Here is an 18,740-nt window from a genome sequence, read left to right as displayed (position 1 = left end):
CTCCTCATGGCCCCCATCCCACACTCCCCGGCTTGAGTGCTGTCTTCACCTGGCAGCTCTTCTCCCTCCAAGTCAGCCTGGAAACCCCTTCTCCTAGAGGCCTGCCTGGTCTCCTGTAAGGGATGTGGCCTCTGCTGCTCAGAAATCGGACGTCTTTGCCTGAAGCTTGGGGACCTGAGCCTGTGCCCAGCCTCTCTCTCTCCATGGGGGCCCAGGAGCAACTCCAGGGGCTCCACCATTGAGCCCCTGGACTGGAGGCCTGGCCCCCCACGGGGTGCTCTGAGCAGGGCAGGGCTGCTTGGGGTGTGGGCCAGCAGGGACCTTGGTCCATCTTGCTGGCTGACAAGCGGGCCTCCATGAAGGGAGGGAGCAGGTCCCCACTGCAGAAGCCTTGTCAGGGCCTGAGGATCCGAGAGTGGAGCGCTTCATAAAGCAGACCCGTGGGGAGGTCTCATCAGAAGCAAGGAGCTGCAGCAGGATTTCCCGCACTTAATGGTCCTCAGTGTTACCTGTGAGTTCATCAAAATGGCAGCATCCATGCTCTCCGGCCGCGCTGGGCCAGTCAGATAAACACAGAGTGTGTTGGGCAGACGTGGCTTCAGGTCAAGCCCCTCTGTCACCAGAGGCTCAACTGGCCGTCAGGACCCCTGTTCGGTGGCCTGTGATGTTGGGGCCCGCAGGGCTGCCATGTGCGGGGGGGGTCAGTGGCAGGGCAGAGGTAGGGGCAGCTGTCAGGGCAGGACCCAGGCTGCTGAGGGCTCTGGCCAGGGCCTGTGTTCTGGGCAGCAGATCCTACCAGCAGGGAAGGGACCTCCACCCCGGTCCTTGGAGGCCCCAGGGCCCAGAAAGGAGCGTGGGAAGGAGCCAAACCCACAGCAGCCTCCCTCAGGTTTTCCTTCCCAATTGCTGCGAAAGCTTTCATTTGGAGAAGGGGTTTGTCTGCGAAGAAGCTCAAGGATCCCAGACTCCAATGTTTCTCATGCCTCTCAGATTCTAGAATTCCAGGAAGCAATCTTTTCAACAAAAATACTTAGCAGTGCCTGAGCAGGGCCCTAAGCAGAGCCGAGAAGGCACAGAAGCCATCAGCTGCTGGGTTTCTGCAGAGGCTGCAGGATCCATCCAGATCACCAGGCAGCACCTACACACACACACCAGGCACCTGCCGCACCAGTGACCTACCGCGCGCCAGTGCCACTTGCACCCGGACTGGCACCATCCATTCCTCCATTCCCTCCACTCCTGGGTCCCTTCCATCCATTCCGGCCTCCCTTCGGCCTCAGTTGACCCATTCCCTCCCTCCCTCCCGGGTCCCTCCATTCCTTCCTGACCTCTCCCTCCCTCCCTCCATTCCATTTCATTCCACCACTCAGACCCGACCTCCACCACCTCGGTTGGGCCTCTCGCCATATCGGATGGGCTCCTGCTGCACTTCACCATCGGATACCATCGGGTGGACTCTGCCATAACACCAGGTTGCGCTCCTGCCGCTACCGCCTGCCTGCCTCGGACCTCGCCGCATACCTCGGACCTCTCACCGCCATCGGATGCCACCTGGGGATTATCTACCCTACCTCGGTGCGGGCCGCCCTGGATATACCGCCGCACCGCCTCGGATTTTATACCGGGCCTCCCTCCATTTACTACCCTCAGACCAGCCACTCTCTCACTTATCAGTTGTGCCTGCCTGCTGGCCTCAGTTGACTCCTCTGCCACCTGGGATGAACTCTGCCACCACCATCGGATGACCTCTGCCTGCCTCGGACGCCTCTGCCTGCTGCTTGCTCAGTTGCTCTGCCGCCGCCAGCATTCGGTGCCTCCTCCACCACCGCCATCGGTGCGCCTCTGCCACCGCTGGGACATCCTGCCGCCGGTGGGCGCTTCTGCCACCTCGGACAGTACTCTCAGGGTGGGCTCTCTGCCGCCACCACTGCCGCCTGGTGCGGGGCTCTGCCACTCCTGCCACTTGATTGCGCTGCTGCCGCCTGGACCGCCTCGGAACCAGTTGGAGCACCTGCCTCCAGTTGTTCTCTGCCTGCCGCCGGTTCTGCCGCCTCGGACGCCGCCACTCAGACTCGGGTGACTTCTCTGCCACCGCCACCTCGGGCCTCCCTGCCTCGGGTGGGCATACCTCTGCCTGCTCCTGGGTGGTACTCCTCTGCCACCGCCGGTTTGGCCCTTCCCCTACCACCTCTGTTTCTTCCTTCCTTCCACCCCTGACTCCACGTCCCCTCCACCTCATGTCCTGGGCACAGCCCCCCTGCTCTGAGCCTCCAGGAATTGTGTCAAACAGGATCAGACCCCTGTGACTCCAGGCTCCCAGGATTGTTCCCCAAGAGATATCCACCAGCTCAACATGGCCTGGCCGCCACTCTGAGCCTTGGGGAGAAGGTGCCACCACGCTGTCTGCTGGAAGGGGGACCCTGGAGTGGCTGCTGGCCATCTTGCCACCTCTCCGAGTGAGCCTGCCTGGAATAAGATCTCAGAGCCAAGCTGTGCTGAGGGAGGGAGAAGCAGGATTCCAAGGGCACGGTGGGAGTGCCTGAATCCAGCCATCCCTTCACCCTGAACTCCACAGCTCCATGAGCAAGACATTCCACATCTGCCTTCCACTGGTCTCAGCTGTGTTTCTGCACTTGCCACCACCTCCTTCAGGAAGGTGACCCCAGTGCTTTCACTGGGTTGACCTCTTCTAGATGCCCTGCCCCAACCCAAAGGCACTGTGCTTGCCTCTCACTCACAGCCCATTTCATGTGCACACACTCCCTCCCAGTCCTATGCCATGGTGTGCGTGTCCCCATACGCTGCCACACTGCAGACTCTCTGAGGGTAAGGACGTGTGGGACATGCCCTGACTGGCAGGCCCTTGCATACCTGAGATCAGCTGCCTCTTCAGCTGCAAGCCGGCCCTGCCTCTCCAAGGCCTCCTGCTTGGCCAGCAGCTGGGCCCGCTCCTCAGACAGAGCATCCTTGTCTTGCAGGGCCTGCTGCAGAGTGTCCATCTGGGCCTCCTGGTCCTGCAGGCTCTGAGCCAGCTGCTCCTCCAGTACCTGTTTCTGGCATGTGACCTAGAGGAGGTGGGAAGTGGACAGTTGGCAGAGAAAGAGAGTAAGTGGGTGGGTGAGCATGGGCCTTTTGAGGGGAAGAAAGGACTTCAGAAGAAGTGATTTCACGCAGAATGGCATGGAGGTGAGAGTGGAAGAAGTGGGTGGACCTCAGATGCACATGGATGTCTTTACAATAGAGGGGGCATCCACTCAGGTACCCCGATGGGGATGGTACTGAACTGGGCACTCCTAGGTAGGAGCCAGCTGTCAATCTAAATGGTACCATTTGTTTGTCCTCCAGTGTCCAGGGGTCAGGAAACACTGCACAGAAATGGCAACAGAAGGTAACGGAAAACTAGACTGCTGCAGACCAACGCTTCTACCAAAAATATCATAAAAATCTAGGTAGATATATCACAAGAATATGTAAGAGACCTCAGACAGCTGAAAAGACAGCTGGGACTGAAGCAGCGAAGATCTTGGAGAGAAGGGAGACACAGAGGAATGAGCCCAGCATTTGGTGTCTCCTTTTCCCTTAAGGCATTTGCTGATTTAAAAGTTTGGGCTGAAAAATTGGGATGCCAAGAAGAGCTTCTGGCAGTACCATGGCCTGAGGGGAACAAAAATTAGGGTTCAGAGCCACCAAAGCGGCGAGGCTCTGATACGTATCACAAGACATCAAGTTGTATTCACAGCAGGGCTTGATCCTAGTAGTAGTGGTGCATCAGAAACAGACCATCCTTCATAGACACTGCAGCTCAGGTGTGAATCATCCCAGTCACTGATTGGATTACAGGGACCTTCTACCTTCACTGCCTGCCAGCGTCAAAAGTAAATTCTGGCCGAGTGCGGCGACTCCCAGCACTTTGGGAGGCCAAGGCAGGTAGATCACTTGAGGTCAGGAGTTCAAGACCAGCCTGGCAACATGGTAAAACCCTATCTCTCCTAAAAATACAAAAATTAGCCGGGCACGACGGCATGCACCTGTAATCCCAGCTATTCAGGAGGCTGAGGCAGGAGAATCACATGAACCCAGGAGGCAGAGGTTATGGTGAGCCAAGATCATGCCCCTGCACTCCAGCCTTGGTGACAGAGTGAGACACTCTCTCAAAAACAAACAAACAACAACAACGACAAAAATAAACCCTTTCTGGAAGAAGAATAGCATTGTCAAGATCCTCAAATTATTTCTGTAATTTATTATATAGAAGATTGACTATTTAATCAAGATCTGGCCTATCAGGAGACAGGACCACATGACAAAAAAACCACAAGTAAGAACAGAAAATAGATACAGATCCTCCCACCCTGGTTATCTAGATATTGGAGTTATCAGACACCAACTTTAAAATAGTTGATTAATATGTTCAAGAAGATGGATAGCAAGACGTAAAGTTTAACAATAGAACTGGATACTAAATATAAAAAATACAGTTTAAAATATAATAACCAAAAAAGTAAGGAAACTAATAGACAATGGCAGATTAGAATAAAAGAAAGGACTAGTAACCTGGAAGAGAGACAAAAGAATGTGTTCAGACTGAATCATAAAGAGAAAGAAGGATGGAAAATACACAAAACAGTGTTATAGACATATGGGACAAGCTAAAAATGCCCATCATATGTGTAATTACAATCTCAGAAGGAGATGAGAGGGCATATTTGAACAGATACAGGCCAATAATTTTCCAAATCTAGTAAAATACATTTAGCCACAGACTTAAAATGAGCTGTAACCTCCAAAAGGATAAATTGAAAGAAAATGTCACAGATATACAACTTAGTAAAGTTTCTGAATACCAAAGATGAAGAAATTTTTTTTTTTTTAAAAAAGGGAAAATGACACATAGCCATGAAATGAACAAGACTGACATTTACTTTCCATGCAACAGTGAAAGTCAGAAGACAATGGAATGACTTCATTACATTTCTGAAAGAAAATAATGGCTATTTTAGTATTCTATACTCAGTGAAAATATTCTTTCAAAGTAAAAACCAGGACTTTCTACTTCTGATAATGGTGAGGTAGGTTGTTGAAGACCAACCCTCCGACCTAAAGCAACTGGAAAAGTGACACAACATACAATTCAATAATCTGTTTAAAAGCATTAGAGAGATACTAAGCAGTCAGGTCCCTGGTGTTCAGGCTACAGAGAGAAATATATTAAAGTGAGTCTGAAATTCTACAAATACAACAGGTTTCCCCTTTGGGGTATCTGCCAAGTCCTGAGTGACACGGGGTGTAGAGCCTCAGGATCCAATAATAAAACTTTAGGCTGGGCTTGGTGGCTTATGCCTGTAATCCCAGCGCTTAGGGAGGCTGAGGTGGGCAGATCACCTGAGCTTGGGAGTTTGAGACCAGCCTGGCCAACATGGCGAAACCCCATCTCTACTAAAAATACAAAAATTAGCTAGGCATGTGCCTGTAATCCTAGCTACTCAGGAGGCTGAGGCAGGAGAATTGCTTGAACCCGGGAGGTGGAGGTTACAGTGAGCCTAGATCGCCCCATTGCATTCCACCCTGGGTGACACAGCGAGAGTCTGCTTGAAGAAAAAAAAAAAAAAGTTTTAGCTAAAAGACTGGGAACATGGCCTAAGAGTTCAGCAGGCTTATGAGATTGAAGCAACATAACTCAGAGTTCAGAGATACCAAAGCAGCCAGGGAATGAAAAGAAGAGCAGATATCACAAGGGAAGGAAATGCCTGGAGGTATTCTATATTGTGATTTTAAAAAATGGGACTGCTGGCTGAGTGCATAATCCCAGCATTTTGGGAGGCTGAGGCAGGTGGATCACTTGAACCCAGGAGTTTGAGACCAGCCTGGGCAACATGGCAAAACCCCATTTCTACAAAAACCACAAAAATTATCTGGGCATGGTCACGTGTGCCTGTAGTCCCAGCTACTCCGGAGGCTGATGTGGGAGGATCGCTTGAGCCCAGAAGGTCGAGGCTGCGGTCAGCCATGATCAGGCCATGGCACTCCAGCTTGGGCAACAAAGACCCTGTCTCATAAAATAAAATAAATGGTACTGCTTTGAAAAACTATGTTTTTTTTTTTTTTTTTTTATAATTCAGAAGCAGTAAAGGACCAGGAGACTAAGAATCTGAACAAAAAAAAATAGCAGTTGAGAGTCTGGGAAGTCAGATAGGACTTTTGAAAGTCTTATAGAGTTGAGAAAATAAAACCTGGAGTTTAGGGCTAACTAAAGAGTAGGAACCCTGGCAAACACCTGAGATTTCCAATTAGGAACATAGGTGAGTTATATCCTGGGGTAAGCCAGAAATAGACGACTTCTCAGAAAACACTGAAGTACAGTTACAAAGCAGCTAAATCCTCGACTGGATAAAGGTGATTTATCCCTATTCTGATTTCCCGAAGTCAAAAGCAAATGCCCTCTGGAAGAAGCTTGTATCATTCAAAGCCTTAAATTATGTCTGTGAATTACATCTACAAAAACACAAAGTCTGTCATTCAATAAAAAATTATTAAGCATAATAAAAAAACAAAAAAAAAAATTAAGCATACTAGGAGACAAGGCCAAACTACTGAAAATAAATAAATAAAAGACAATAGAAATAGCTCATTAGGGGATCCAGATGTTAGAGTTATCAGACAAAGACACCAAAAAGTACTGTAATTAATATGTTTAAAAACACACTCAAGAAGGAAAAGAATGTTACCAAATAACTGAAATGTTTGTGAAAAGATGAGTGTGTGTGTGTGTGAATGGTTAAAAATAATCATTTAAAAATAAAAAATATTAGTAAAGTAGTATAAGGTTTATAACAACATATACAGAAATAAAACAGAGCAACAAGAGTGAAAAGGATAGAAGAGATGTCTTAGTAAATTGGTGCTGCTATAACAAAATACCTGAGACTGGGTAATTTATAACGAGCAGAAATGTATTAATTTATCTTCTCACAGTTCTAGCGACTGGGAAGTCCAAAATCAAGGTGCTGGCAGGTTCAAGTGTCTATCAAGGACTACTCTTGCTTCCAGGCTGTGCCTTGATTCTGCATTTTCCGGAGGAGAAGAGTACTGCATCTTCACATGGTGGAAGGCACAAGGGGAAGTGAGACACATGTGTTGCAGGAAGCGCCTTTCATAAAGGCTTTAATCTCACTGATGAGGGTGGAACCCTTATGGCCTAAATCATCTCTTACAGGTCCCACCTCTTGATACTGTCACAATCAGTCATTACGTTTCAACACCTACATTTTGGAGGGGACACATTCGAAACATAGCAAGGGATAAACGGAATATATTGCTGGAAGGATCTTACATTGTTTGTGAAGTAATATCGTATTTGGATATAGGCTGTGCATATCATAATTTTAGGGTAATCACTAAAACTAACAAAAAGAAACACAGCTCAAAACAATCAATAGAGAACATAAAATGGAATACTAAATAAATATGCAGCTAACCCCAAAAAAGGCCAGAAAGGAAGAATGTAAAAATATTTTAAAAATATGAGACAAATAGATGGCAAATACCTAGATGTAAATAAAGCATATTAATAGTTACTTAAATGTAAGTGGTCTAATAAACACTCTAATTAAAGATAGAAGTTGTCAGAGTAAATATAAAGGCAAAACCCAAGTATGCTTTTGACACACACTTTATTTGTTGATTTTTTTATTTTGTTATTTCAATAGGTTTTTGGGTAACAGGTGGTGTTTGGTTACATGAATAAGTTCTTTAGTGGTGGTTTCTGAGATTTTGGTGCACCCATCATCTGAGCAGTGTATACTGTACACAATGTGTAGTCTTTTATCCCTCACCACCCCCAACCCTTTCCCCCGAGTCCCCAAAATCCAATGTATCATTCTTATGTTTTTGCATCCTCAGAGCTTAGGTTCCACATATGAATGAGAACATATGATATTTGGTTTTCCATTTCTGAGTTACTTCACTTAGAATAATAGTCTCCAATTCCATCCAGGTTGCTGTGAGTGCCATTATTTTATTCCTTTTTATGGCTGTGTAGTATTCCATGGAGTGTGTGTATGTACGTATATATATCATATTTTAAAAATCCACTCGTTGATTGATGGGCATTTGGGCTGGTTCCATATTTTTGCAATTGCAAATTGTGCTGCTATAAACATGTATGTCCAAGTATCTTTTTTGTATAATGACTTCTTTTCCTCTGGGTAGATGCCTAGTAGTGAGATTGCTGGATCAAACAGTAGATCTACTTTTAGTTCTTTAAGGAATCGCCACACTGTTTCGCAGAGTGGTTGTACTAGTTTACATTCCCACGAACAGTGTAAAAGTGTTTCCTTTCACTGCATCCATGCCAATATCTTTTTTTTTTTTTTTTTTTTTTGAGACGGAGTCTCGCTCTGTGGCCCAGGCTGGAGTGCAGTGGCCAGATCTCAGCTCACTGCAAGCTCCGCCTCCCAGGTTCACGCCATTTTCCTGCCTCAGCCTCCCGAGTAGCTGGGACTACAGGCGCCCGCCACCTCGCCTGGCTAGTTTTTTGTATTTTTTAGTAGAGACGGGGTTTCACCATGTTAGCCAGGATGGTCTCGATCTCCTGACCTCGTGATCCGCCCGTCTCGGCCTCCCAAAGTGCTGGGATTACAGGCTTGAGCCACTGCGCCTGGCCAATATCTTTTTTTTTTAAATTTTTTGATTATGGTCATTCTTGCAGAAGTGAGGTGGCATAGCATTGTGGTTTTGATTTGCATTTCCTTGATAATTAGAGATGTTGAGCATTTTTCCATATGCTTGTTGGCCATTTGTATATCTTCTTTTGAGACTTGTCTATTCATGTCCTTAGCCCACTTTTTTGATGGTATTGTTTGTTTGTTTTTCTTACTGATTTGAGTTCTTTGTAGATTCTGCATATTAGTCCTTTGTCAGATGTATAGATTGTGAAGATTTTCTCCCACTCTGTGGGTTGTCTGTTAACTCTGCTGTTTTTTTTTGTTGTTGTTGTTTTTTCTGTGCAGAAGCTTTTTAGTTTAATTAAGTCCCATCTATTTGTCTTTGCTTTTGTTGCATTTGCTTTTGGGTTCTTGGTTATGAAGTCTTTGTCTAAGCCAATGCCTAGAAGGATTTTTCCGATATTATCTTCTAGATTTTTTTTTTTTTTTTTTTGAGGCAGAGTCTTGTTCTGTCACCCAGGCTGGAGTGCAATGGCATGATCTTGGCTCACTACAACCTCTGCTTCCCAAATTCAAGCGATTCTCCTGCCTCAACCTCCTGAGTAGCTGGGATTATAGGCATGTGCCACCATACCTGGCTAATTTTTGTATTTTTAGTAGAGACAAGGTTTCATCGTGTTGTCCAGGCTGGTCTCAAACTGCTGACCTTGTGATCTGCCCACCTCAGCCTCCCAAAGTGCTGGGATTATAGGCGTGAGCCACCGTGCCTGGCCTATCTTCTAGAATCTTTATGATTTCAGGTCTTAGATTTAAGTCTTTGATCCATCTTGAGTTGATTTTTGTACAAGGTGAGAGATGAGGATCCAGTTTCTTTCTTCTACATGTGGCTTGACAATTATCCCAGCACCATTTCTTAAATAGAGTGTCCTTTCCTCACTTTATGTTTTTCTGTGTTTTGTTGAAGATCAGTTGACTGTAAGTATTTGGGTTTATTTCTGGGTTCTGTATTCTGTTTCATTGATCTACGTGCCTATTTTTATACCAGCACCATGCTGTTTTGGTAACTGTTACCTTATAGTATAGTTTGAAGTTGGGTAATGTGATACCATCAGATTTGCTTTTTGCTTATTCTTGCTTTAGCTCTGTGGGCTCTTTTTTTGGTTCTACACGAAATTTATGATTTTTTTCTAGCTCTGTGAAGAATGATGATGATATGTTGATGGGAATTGCATTGAATCTGTGGATTGATTTTGGCAGTATGGTCATTTCCACAATATTGATTCTACCCATCCATGAGTATAGGATGTGTTTCCATTTGTTTGTGTCATCTATGATTTCTTTCAGCAGTGTTTTGTAGTTTTCCTTAAAGAAGTCTTTCACATCCTTGGTTAGGCATATTCCTAAGTATTTTTTTTTTTTGCAGCTATTGTGAAAGGGGTTGAATTCTTGATTTGATTCTCAGCTTAGTCGCTGTTGGTGTACAGCAGAGCTACTGATTTGTGTATACTAATTTTGTATCCTGAAACTTTGCTGAATTCATTTACCAGCTTAGGAGCTTTTGGGAGGAGTCTTTAGGGTTTTTTAGGTATACGATTATATTATCAGAAAACAGTGAGCGTTTGACTTCCTCTTTACTGATTTGGACGCCTTTATTTCTTTCTCTTGTCTGATTGCTCTGGCTAAGAATTCCAGTACTGTGTTGAATAGAAGTGGTGAGAGTGGGCATCCTTGTCTCGTTCCAGTTCTCATGGGGAATGCTTTCAACTTTTCCCCATTCACTATGTGTTGGCTATGGGTTTGTCATAGATGGTTTTTATTACCTTAAGGTATGTCCCTTCAATGCTAACTTTGCTGAGGGTTTTAATCATAAAGGGATGCTGGATTTTGTCAAATGCTTTTTCTGCATCTATTGAGATGATCATGTGATTTTTGTTTTTAATTTTGTTTATGTGGTGTATCATATTTATTGACTTACATATGTTAAACCATCCTTGCATCCTTGGTGTGAGATCCACTTGATCATGGTGACACACACTTTAAATAAGCAGACACAGACAAGTTGAAAGTAAATACATGAAAAGGATATACCATGGAAACATTAAGCATATAAAAATGGAAGTGGTTATATCAATATCAAAAAAGTAGATATCAAAAAAGAGTATTGCTAGAGATAAGAGGGGATGTTTTACAATGATAAAAAGCCAATTCCTCATAAAGACATAAAATACTAAATATATATACACCTAATAATAGAAATTTAAAACACATGAAGCAAAAATTGACTATGGGAAGAAACTAAGGGGAGATCTAGGGAAAGAAACAGACAATTCCATTATCACAGATAGAGATTTTAATGCCCTTCTGTCACTAACTGATGCAGCACGTAGAAAAAAACAACCAATCAAAGAAATAAATCGACACACAAAAAACCCCAGTAAGGGCTTAGAAGATTTAAACAGCATTACTAAGCAACTTGATTTAATTTATATTTGTAGAACAATGCACTCAGCAATAGCATAATACACATTCTTTTGACATGTTCAAGATAGATGATAGACTGGGACATTTAAATCCATCCAAATAATATGGAGTATGTCCTCTGATCATGATGGAATTATATTAGAAATTGTTAACAATTAGACATTTAGAAAACCCTATTTGGAATTTAGACCATATATGTCCATATAATCCATGGGGCAAAGAATAAATCACATGAGGAAAGAGAAAATAGTTTGAATTGACTGATAATAAAAACACAACATGCAAAATTGTTAGGACGCAGATAAGAAATAGCCATAAAAGCAACTAAGAAATTGGAATAGATTATATATCTGTTAAAGAAACTGAATTCATTATCAAATGCTTTCTCACAAAGAAAACTCCAAGCTCACACTATTTCATTAGTGAATTCTGCCAAACATTTAAGAACTAAGTAATACCAATTTTACACAAACACTTTCAGGAAATAGAGGAAGAGAGGCTATTTTCCAGTGTATTTTAGGAGGAAAGCACAACCCTGATTCCACATCTGACGATTCCAAGGAAAGAAAATTACAGAACTATTACTCACAAATAGAGATGCAAAAATCTTTAACAAAATATTATAAGTTGAATAAAAAATATATAAAATGGATACTAACGCATGACAAAGTAGGGCTTACTTAGGTATGCAAGTTTAACATCTAAAAAATTAACCAGTATAACTCACTGCATTAACAGCACAAGGAGAACAATGACGTGATCATCTTAATAGTTCCAGAAAAAGCATTCAGCAGAATCCAATACCCATTTATAAATTTTAAAAAATATCAGCATACTAGGAATGAAAGGGAACTTCCTTACTCTGATAAAGAGCATCTGTGAAAAGCCTACAGATAACATCATATTAAATGGTGAAACATCAAATTATTTCCCCACTTGCATTGGTGGAAGTATGGCCACTCTCACCACTTATATTTAACTTTGCTCTGTACTTAGTCTTATAAGTGAATTTGTCAGAGTCACATGACTCAAAATAAACATATGAAATTGTATTTCACATGAAATTATATTTCTAGAATAATGAACAACAAGAAAACGACATTAAAACAGTAATATAATTCATGATATAAAAATCTAGAATTAACCTAATCAAAGATGTGCAATAAACCTCTACATGGAAAACCACAAACGTGGCTGAGAGTAATAAAGACAAGGAGAGATATACCATATTCATGGATAGAATATTCAATATATTTAAGATGTCCATTTCCACAAGTTGATCTATAAATTCTGAACAATTTTAATCAAAGTCCTAGCAGGCTATTTTGCAGGGGAGGGAAGAAGAAATTGACAAGATGATTCTAAAATGTATATGAGTATGCAAAGGATTTAGAACAGCCAAAACAATCTTGAAAAATAACAAGGTGGATGTGTGTACACTACTCAGTTTCAAGACTTACTAAAAAGCTATCATAATCAAGACTGTGGTTTTGGTGAAAGAAGGAATAGATTGACTTGCACAGATCAACAAATCCCACATATATGATCAATTTATTTTCAACAAGTTGCCAAATTTAATCAAGGACAAAAGGAGAGAGTTTTAAAAAGTGGTGCTGGAAAAACTGGGTATTAGTATGAAAAATAATGGACCTTAGTTCCTACATCATACCATACACTTGTGGTTCTCACACTTTAGTGTGCAGCAGAATTCCAAGGAGGGCTCATTAAAATCCCGATTTCTGGGCCCCGCCCACAGAGTTTCTGATTCAGCAAGTCTTGTGTGACTTGTGTGGACAATCTCAATGTCCAGCAACAGGTGGATGAATAAGCAAATGTGGTTTACTCATCCCAAGGAATATAACTATGCAGTTAAAAACAAAGGGCTTAGTGATACACTGAACAACATGTATGGATCTCAAAGACATGATGTTGAGATAGAAGTTGGACACAAAAGCGTCTGTACTGCACGGCTCCATTCATAAGGAACTCTAAAACAGGTGCATCCAGTCCATGGCGCTGCACATCAGAGCAGAGGCCGCCTGGGTGGGAGCCAGGGGCTTTGGGCAATGGCTGAAGGCACGTGGGGGAACCTGCTGGGCTGACAAAAATGTTCTATGTCTTGATCCTGGTGGCGGCTACCCAGGTTTGTACAATGGTCAAAACTCTTTGACACTGTACACTGACTTATTAAATGTCAATAGAAAAAGAGGAAAAAGATGACCCCAGAAAAGGACAAGACAGAATCTGAAAACAGAAGGATTGAACTGTCCTGAATGTGACAGGGGCTGAGGAATCTGAGCCACGGGGGCTTGAACCAGTACGGGCAGGGTTTCTGCGTGGATGAACGAGGCAGGATTGGAAAAAACCTAGACTGTTCTTTTCTCCAGTGAGTTGAGCTTCCTCAGCAAAAGATGGGGAAATTGGGAATGAATGCACAAAGGCACCAGTGCATACGCAATAGCAGAGTTCAGCTGTGTGGATGTGGAGCAGGGAGAAACAAGACAGAGGAGGAAAGAGCAAAGCTCTCTAAGGGCCCAGAGTGCAGAAGTCACTGGCCTCAGGCCCGGGCTCCCCTGCCAAGTGGCGGGATGGATATAGAGGCCAGGCCTGATGGAAATCTTCTTCTCTGCATACCCTTGCCCTGCCCCCACCCCCACGGGGAGGCCAGCTCTGGGCTTGATCCGTTACCCAGACAGAAAGAGCTGGTTTGGGTATCCTGAGCCTGCCTGACTCCCAGAAGTACCTTAGGCAGGACCTGCGACCCAGCCGTATCCCAGACGGCGGCAGCAGCCTGCCCTGCAGACGTCCTCACCTGGCCCACCTGCTCCTGGAGCTGGGCCTTCTCTTGCTCCAGCAGGGCTGCCTGCCCCTCTAGCTGCTCCTGCTGCTGCTCCAGGCGCCCACAGGCCTGCTGCAGTCCCCTGCGCTCTGCCTGCTCCAGCACCAGCTGCTGTTCTGCCTGTGCCAGCTGCTCCCTGGCCCGGACCTGCTCCTGTTCCAGAGTCTTCTGCTGCTCCCGCAGCTGGTCCCGCTCCTGCTCCAGCTGCCACCAGGTGTCAGGGGCTCTGCATCCACTCCCCGCACCCTCAGTCCCTGTAGGCCAGCCACCCCCGAGGCCTGCCCCAGGGGCACTGTCTTCCCTCCCTCAGGCCTGCCCCAGGGGCACCGTCTTCCCTCCCTCAGACCTGGCCAGGGCCAGTCAGGCTCCCTTGTCCCCAAAACCTTGGACCAGGAGAGGAAGTGATCTGGGAGAATGGAAGGAAGACCCAGGGCTGGGAGACCCACAGCCACCTGGGAAACAGGTTCCGGCGAGGCCTGCCCCACTGGCCCTTGTCTCACCTGGAGGGTCAAGTGGTTCAGGTCACTTTTGTCCTGAGCCAGCGCCTCCATCAAGGCGGCCATTGCAGCCAGCGAGTCCCTCTGCTCCACTCCCTCTGACTTCAGCCGCCTCACAAGAAGCTCCAGGTCCGCATTGCTGCACTCGGCCTGGGGCGGCGGGGGGATGCCAGGGAGGGACCTTTAGCTTCCAGGGCAGGGCTGTTGCCGGTGGGAAAGGAGTGAGCCCGGAGCTGCGGAGGTGTGCAAGCCAGAGCTCCTGGGCGGACATGGTGGGAAGGTCGCCACAGTGGGGAGGTCTCAGGACCAAGGGTGGCTCCAGACACTGAGGCTCCAGCCAGAGGAAGTGGCTGGTGGGCCAGGGAGAAGCCACGAAGAAGCAGACGTGGCCAGCAGGGTTGAGAGCAGCTGGGCCAGCCTGGTGCCTACTGGTTGGGGACGGGAGAGGCCTTTGGTGACTTTGGGAGCTCTGGTGATGGGCTGAGGGTCCCGGCAGGCAGGAGAGAGGGAGTGGGAGGCCAGGTGAGTGAGGCTGGGGTGGGTGGGGGCAGACGGGAGGTGGGGTGGGGTTGGGGGGAGCAGAGGCGTACCCGCGCCAGGGCGCTGCGCAAGCCCTCCCTCTCGCTCTCCACGACATCCCGCTGCAGCTGTGCTGTGCTCAGTGCCTCCCGGGCTGATGCCAGCTCCTCTCTGAGCCCAGAGACCTTCTCCTCCAGCTGCTGCAGGCGGCCTTGACTGAGGCCCCAGACCAGAGGGCGGGAGGTCCCTCAGGGTGAGCAGTGGCTGCCCCATGGGATTTCAGGCAGGCGACCACCTGCAACTCCCTCCAAGCCCAGGGAGGCCCAGGAGGAGCATGGAGTCCCTGAAGGACCAGGAAGGCAGGGAGCCCTTCGCTTCCGGGCTTCGTTTCTGGGTCGGGGAGGCACAGGTGCCTCCAGGGGGACAGGAGGGGTGGGGCCCCACATCTGCTGGGCCCAGAGGGTGGTGGATGTGCACCCAGGTGGGGCACTGGGCCAGAGGGAGTGAGGATTGGTCTGGAGGATGGTGCAGCCTGGGGAGGAGCCTGGAGAGCCCCCGCCCCTGCCCTGTCAGGGCCGCCACCACACCCTGAGATGAGACAGGTAAAGAAGCAGACCCGTGGCCCAAGGCCAAGTGGCTGATGGTGGCAGAGCGGGGTCTCTCCTGTGGGAGGGGCCCTGTCCACCCAGCCACCGTGGCGCACCTGGTCTCCAGTGCCCTGCAGCTCCGTTCCCTCTGCAGAGCCAGCTCCTCCCTCCGCTCTGCCTGCAGCAGGAGGCTTCTCTGTAGCTCCGTGGCCTCGGCCTCCAGCCCCTGCTTCTCCGCATCTGCAGCATCTGCCTTCCCTTTCAGCTCCTCCACCACCATCTCCAGAGCAGCCTTCTCCCTGGGGTTGGAAGGGCCAGAGTTGGGGCGGCCCTGGACACATTCAAGGTGCACCATGTGCCTTGGTGGGCAGTTGGGGCTGGGTGGATGCCAGCCTGTGAGACTGCATGGGCAGAGGGAGCCCGAGAAGCACACAGGGTCTCACTGGCGGGTGTGGCCCACCCCGGCCCATGCTCAACTTGTGCTCACAGAACTCTGCTGGAAGGAAAGGACCCCTCCCCGGCTGGCATCCCCTCCAGCTCTAGAGGTGCTTGTCCTGACAGCAGCCCTGGGCCCTCAGGATCCCCCACTCCCTGTGCAAGGCCACACAACCCCTTCACCCCGTTACCTCCCCAGGAGCTTGCAGGACGCCCGGCACTGCTGCACCTCGAGCCTCTGGGCCTCCAGCTGGCCCCGAAGGGCCTCTCGTTCCCGTGCCTGCTCCCGAGCCCGCTCCTGCTGGAGCTTCTGTGCAGCCCACAGCTCCTGCCGGCACTTGGACAGCTGCTCCCGGAGCCCGGCTGCCACTGCCTGGGAGGACTCCAGCTGCAGGCACAGCTCCTGCTCGGGTGGGACGCGGTGTGGGTCCCTCTGATCTAGGCAAGCTTTGCCCACTGAGGCCCACCAGGGCTTGAGACTCCCCAAAAGGAACCCCCACACACTGGAGCCCCTCCCTGGGGCCATGGGGCCCCATAACTACCCTTCAGCCTGAGGGACTCATGTTTCTGCCCTTAGGGAGACAGGGGGTCCTGCGGGCTGCGGCTGCCCACCTGTTCCCGCCGCCGCCGCCTCTCGATGGCTGCCCGCACGGCCTGCAGTACAGGGTCCAGGGTGGCCGGGGAGTGGGTATGTGGTGGGGACGCCCCTTGATGGGGGGATGTGGCACGTTGGGGGCTCCTCAATGGGTGCTGTGGCTCCCCCAGTTCAGTGATGCTGCTCCATGACAGCTCCAGGCACTGGGCGTCCTCCTGGGCCACCTTCAAGGTGCAGAGAGGAAGGGATAGAGGGGCCCAGAGCACAGGGCCATGATTTGATGGGGACCATGCGGACAGTCCTGAGGGTCCCTGTGGGCCACCTCCATCTTCGCCACTGGGAGGACAGGCAAGGGGCTGCACCTTCCTGATGTGCCTCAGAGTGCACTGCAGGGACTCCATCTTGCCCTACAGGCTGTCTGCCGTCCCCCCGGGCCACCACTGCACCAGGCTTCCTGTGGCAGACAGACCCCCACCACACAGCCACTCCTGTCCCGCCCACCAACCAGGTTCTGCAGGTCGGTTCTGAGGGCAGCGATGGTCCTCGCCTTCTGCTCATTCTGCTCTGTGAGCTTCTCCACCAGCAGCGTTTGCTCCGAGAGTCTGGGAGGAGTTGGGGATGTGGGGGAGGGTGAAGGGCAGGGCCCAGAGGATGGGCACCCAAGCATGCCCTGGCTCTGCCCAGACTCCTCTGTGCAGTGGCCCCCCTGCCGGTGCTGGGTAATGCCTCTGTGTGAGTGGCCTCCGTCCCTGGTCTGAGCACGCGTCTCTCCTGCTACAGAGCCTCCAGTGGCTCCCACGGTCTCAGAAGTCAAGGCCCACACCCTGACCAGCTCTCCAGCCTCAGATGCAGTGACTGCCCGAGGCTCTGCCCCGTCCTTATGGCACAACAGAGGGAGTGCCCACTGCAGGCCTTTGTCCGGCCAGTCCTTCTGCCTGGAGCACCTGTCACCATCAGTCTAACAATAAGTGACTTTACTGTTCCTTCCTTCCCAGGACCCACCTTCTTACTAAAGACCCCAGGTCCCCCTTCCTGTGGCTCAGGCCCTGGTGTGCGGCCCCTGCAGCCCTTGGGCCCCCATGTCCTGTCCTGCTCGTCTGGGGCTAGGTTGTGGTGTGTTTGACTCAGCTAGACCCCCTGAGGGTAGGGAGGGCCTCTGCCTGTCAGCCTGGCAGGGTGTTTGTGGCCAAGTGGGCCCCGGACCCCCGGTTGTGAGGCGTCGGCCCCACGGCCAGCAGGTTAGACCTCCACTGGGGAGCCACCTCCCCACTTCCTGCTGAAGCTGCCCTCAAAAGACCTCTGAGCCGAAACCTTCCACAGTCACGGCGAGATCGCAGACCCCAGAGAGGGTGTGGGTGTCCTTCACGTGGGGCAGGAGGAGGCCTGGTCCCTCTTCCTGCCTCCGTTTTTAAACAATTTACCTAAGGTGAGCTCTTCCCCTGGAACAACGTGCCCTGCTTTAAGTCCTGAAAACTCCAATTCCGGGTGCTGACTCCCAGGACACAAACCCAGTGAGTTCCCTGCTGTGCTCCCTGAAACCCTCACTGTAGGAGACCCCAGTGCCTGCCTCCTGGGCATTAGGGGAGTGCCCTGCAGCCACTGGGATGGTGATTCTGAAGAGTGTGCACCACCAGTGACGCCAGGGCCCCACCTCCCCTGGTACGGTGTGACCACATCTGGGATCCACAGCTGCTAGGCAGGCTGGATGGGCCCCACCCCTCCGGGCCCTCCCTGTGCCAGCCTGCTGACCCTGGGCACACACCTGGCCTGGAGCGCCACCTTCTCTGTGTCCCAGCGGACCTGCAGCTGCAGCATCTCCCCAACCTTGTCCCGAAGCTGCTGCCCCAGGGTGCTGGCCGTGCTGCTGGCCGACAGTCGCAGGTTGGAGTCGAGGTTCAGGCAGGCAGTGTGCAGGCGGCGGGCTGTCTTGGCCGTGTCTGCCTGCAGGTCAGCGAGGCCCCTGGGAGACAAGGGCAGCACCTGTGGCTGACTCAGGACCCATCTGCAGAGGGAGGGCCTGGTCCCATCAGTCCCACAGAGGACCCCCTCCTTGGCCATCCTCAGGAGAAGCCCCCGCTGCATGGCATTGATGGTTCCCATGTGTCACCAAATGCCAGGAAACAG

At 49.5% G+C, this 18,740-nt stretch overlaps 1 protein-coding gene across 1 annotated transcript in view; it reads right to left on the bottom strand.

Annotated features, from left to right (window-relative positions):
- Positions 1 to 18,740, bottom strand: part of CROCC2 (ciliary rootlet coiled-coil, rootletin family member 2) — a 79,246-nt gene that overhangs the window by 38,730 nt on the left and 21,776 nt on the right. The window contains 9 exon segments of the mRNA XM_021924251.2: positions 2,872 to 3,065; positions 13,957 to 14,187; positions 14,484 to 14,630; positions 15,071 to 15,215; positions 15,703 to 15,885; positions 16,213 to 16,424; positions 16,634 to 16,840; positions 17,122 to 17,218; positions 18,379 to 18,576. Of these exon segments, the coding sequence (XP_021779943.2) occupies positions 2,872 to 3,065; positions 13,957 to 14,187; positions 14,484 to 14,630; positions 15,071 to 15,215; positions 15,703 to 15,885; positions 16,213 to 16,424; positions 16,634 to 16,840; positions 17,122 to 17,218; positions 18,379 to 18,576 (1,614 nt within the window).

The sequence above is a fragment of the Papio anubis genome, chromosome 10, assembly GCF_008728515.1.
Source record: "Papio anubis isolate 15944 chromosome 10, Panubis1.0, whole genome shotgun sequence".
Classification (NCBI taxonomy): domain Eukaryota; kingdom Metazoa; phylum Chordata; class Mammalia; order Primates; family Cercopithecidae; genus Papio; species Papio anubis.
Note: the sequence above shows the minus strand (reverse complement) of the source record. Positions and strands in the feature narration are given on the sequence as shown.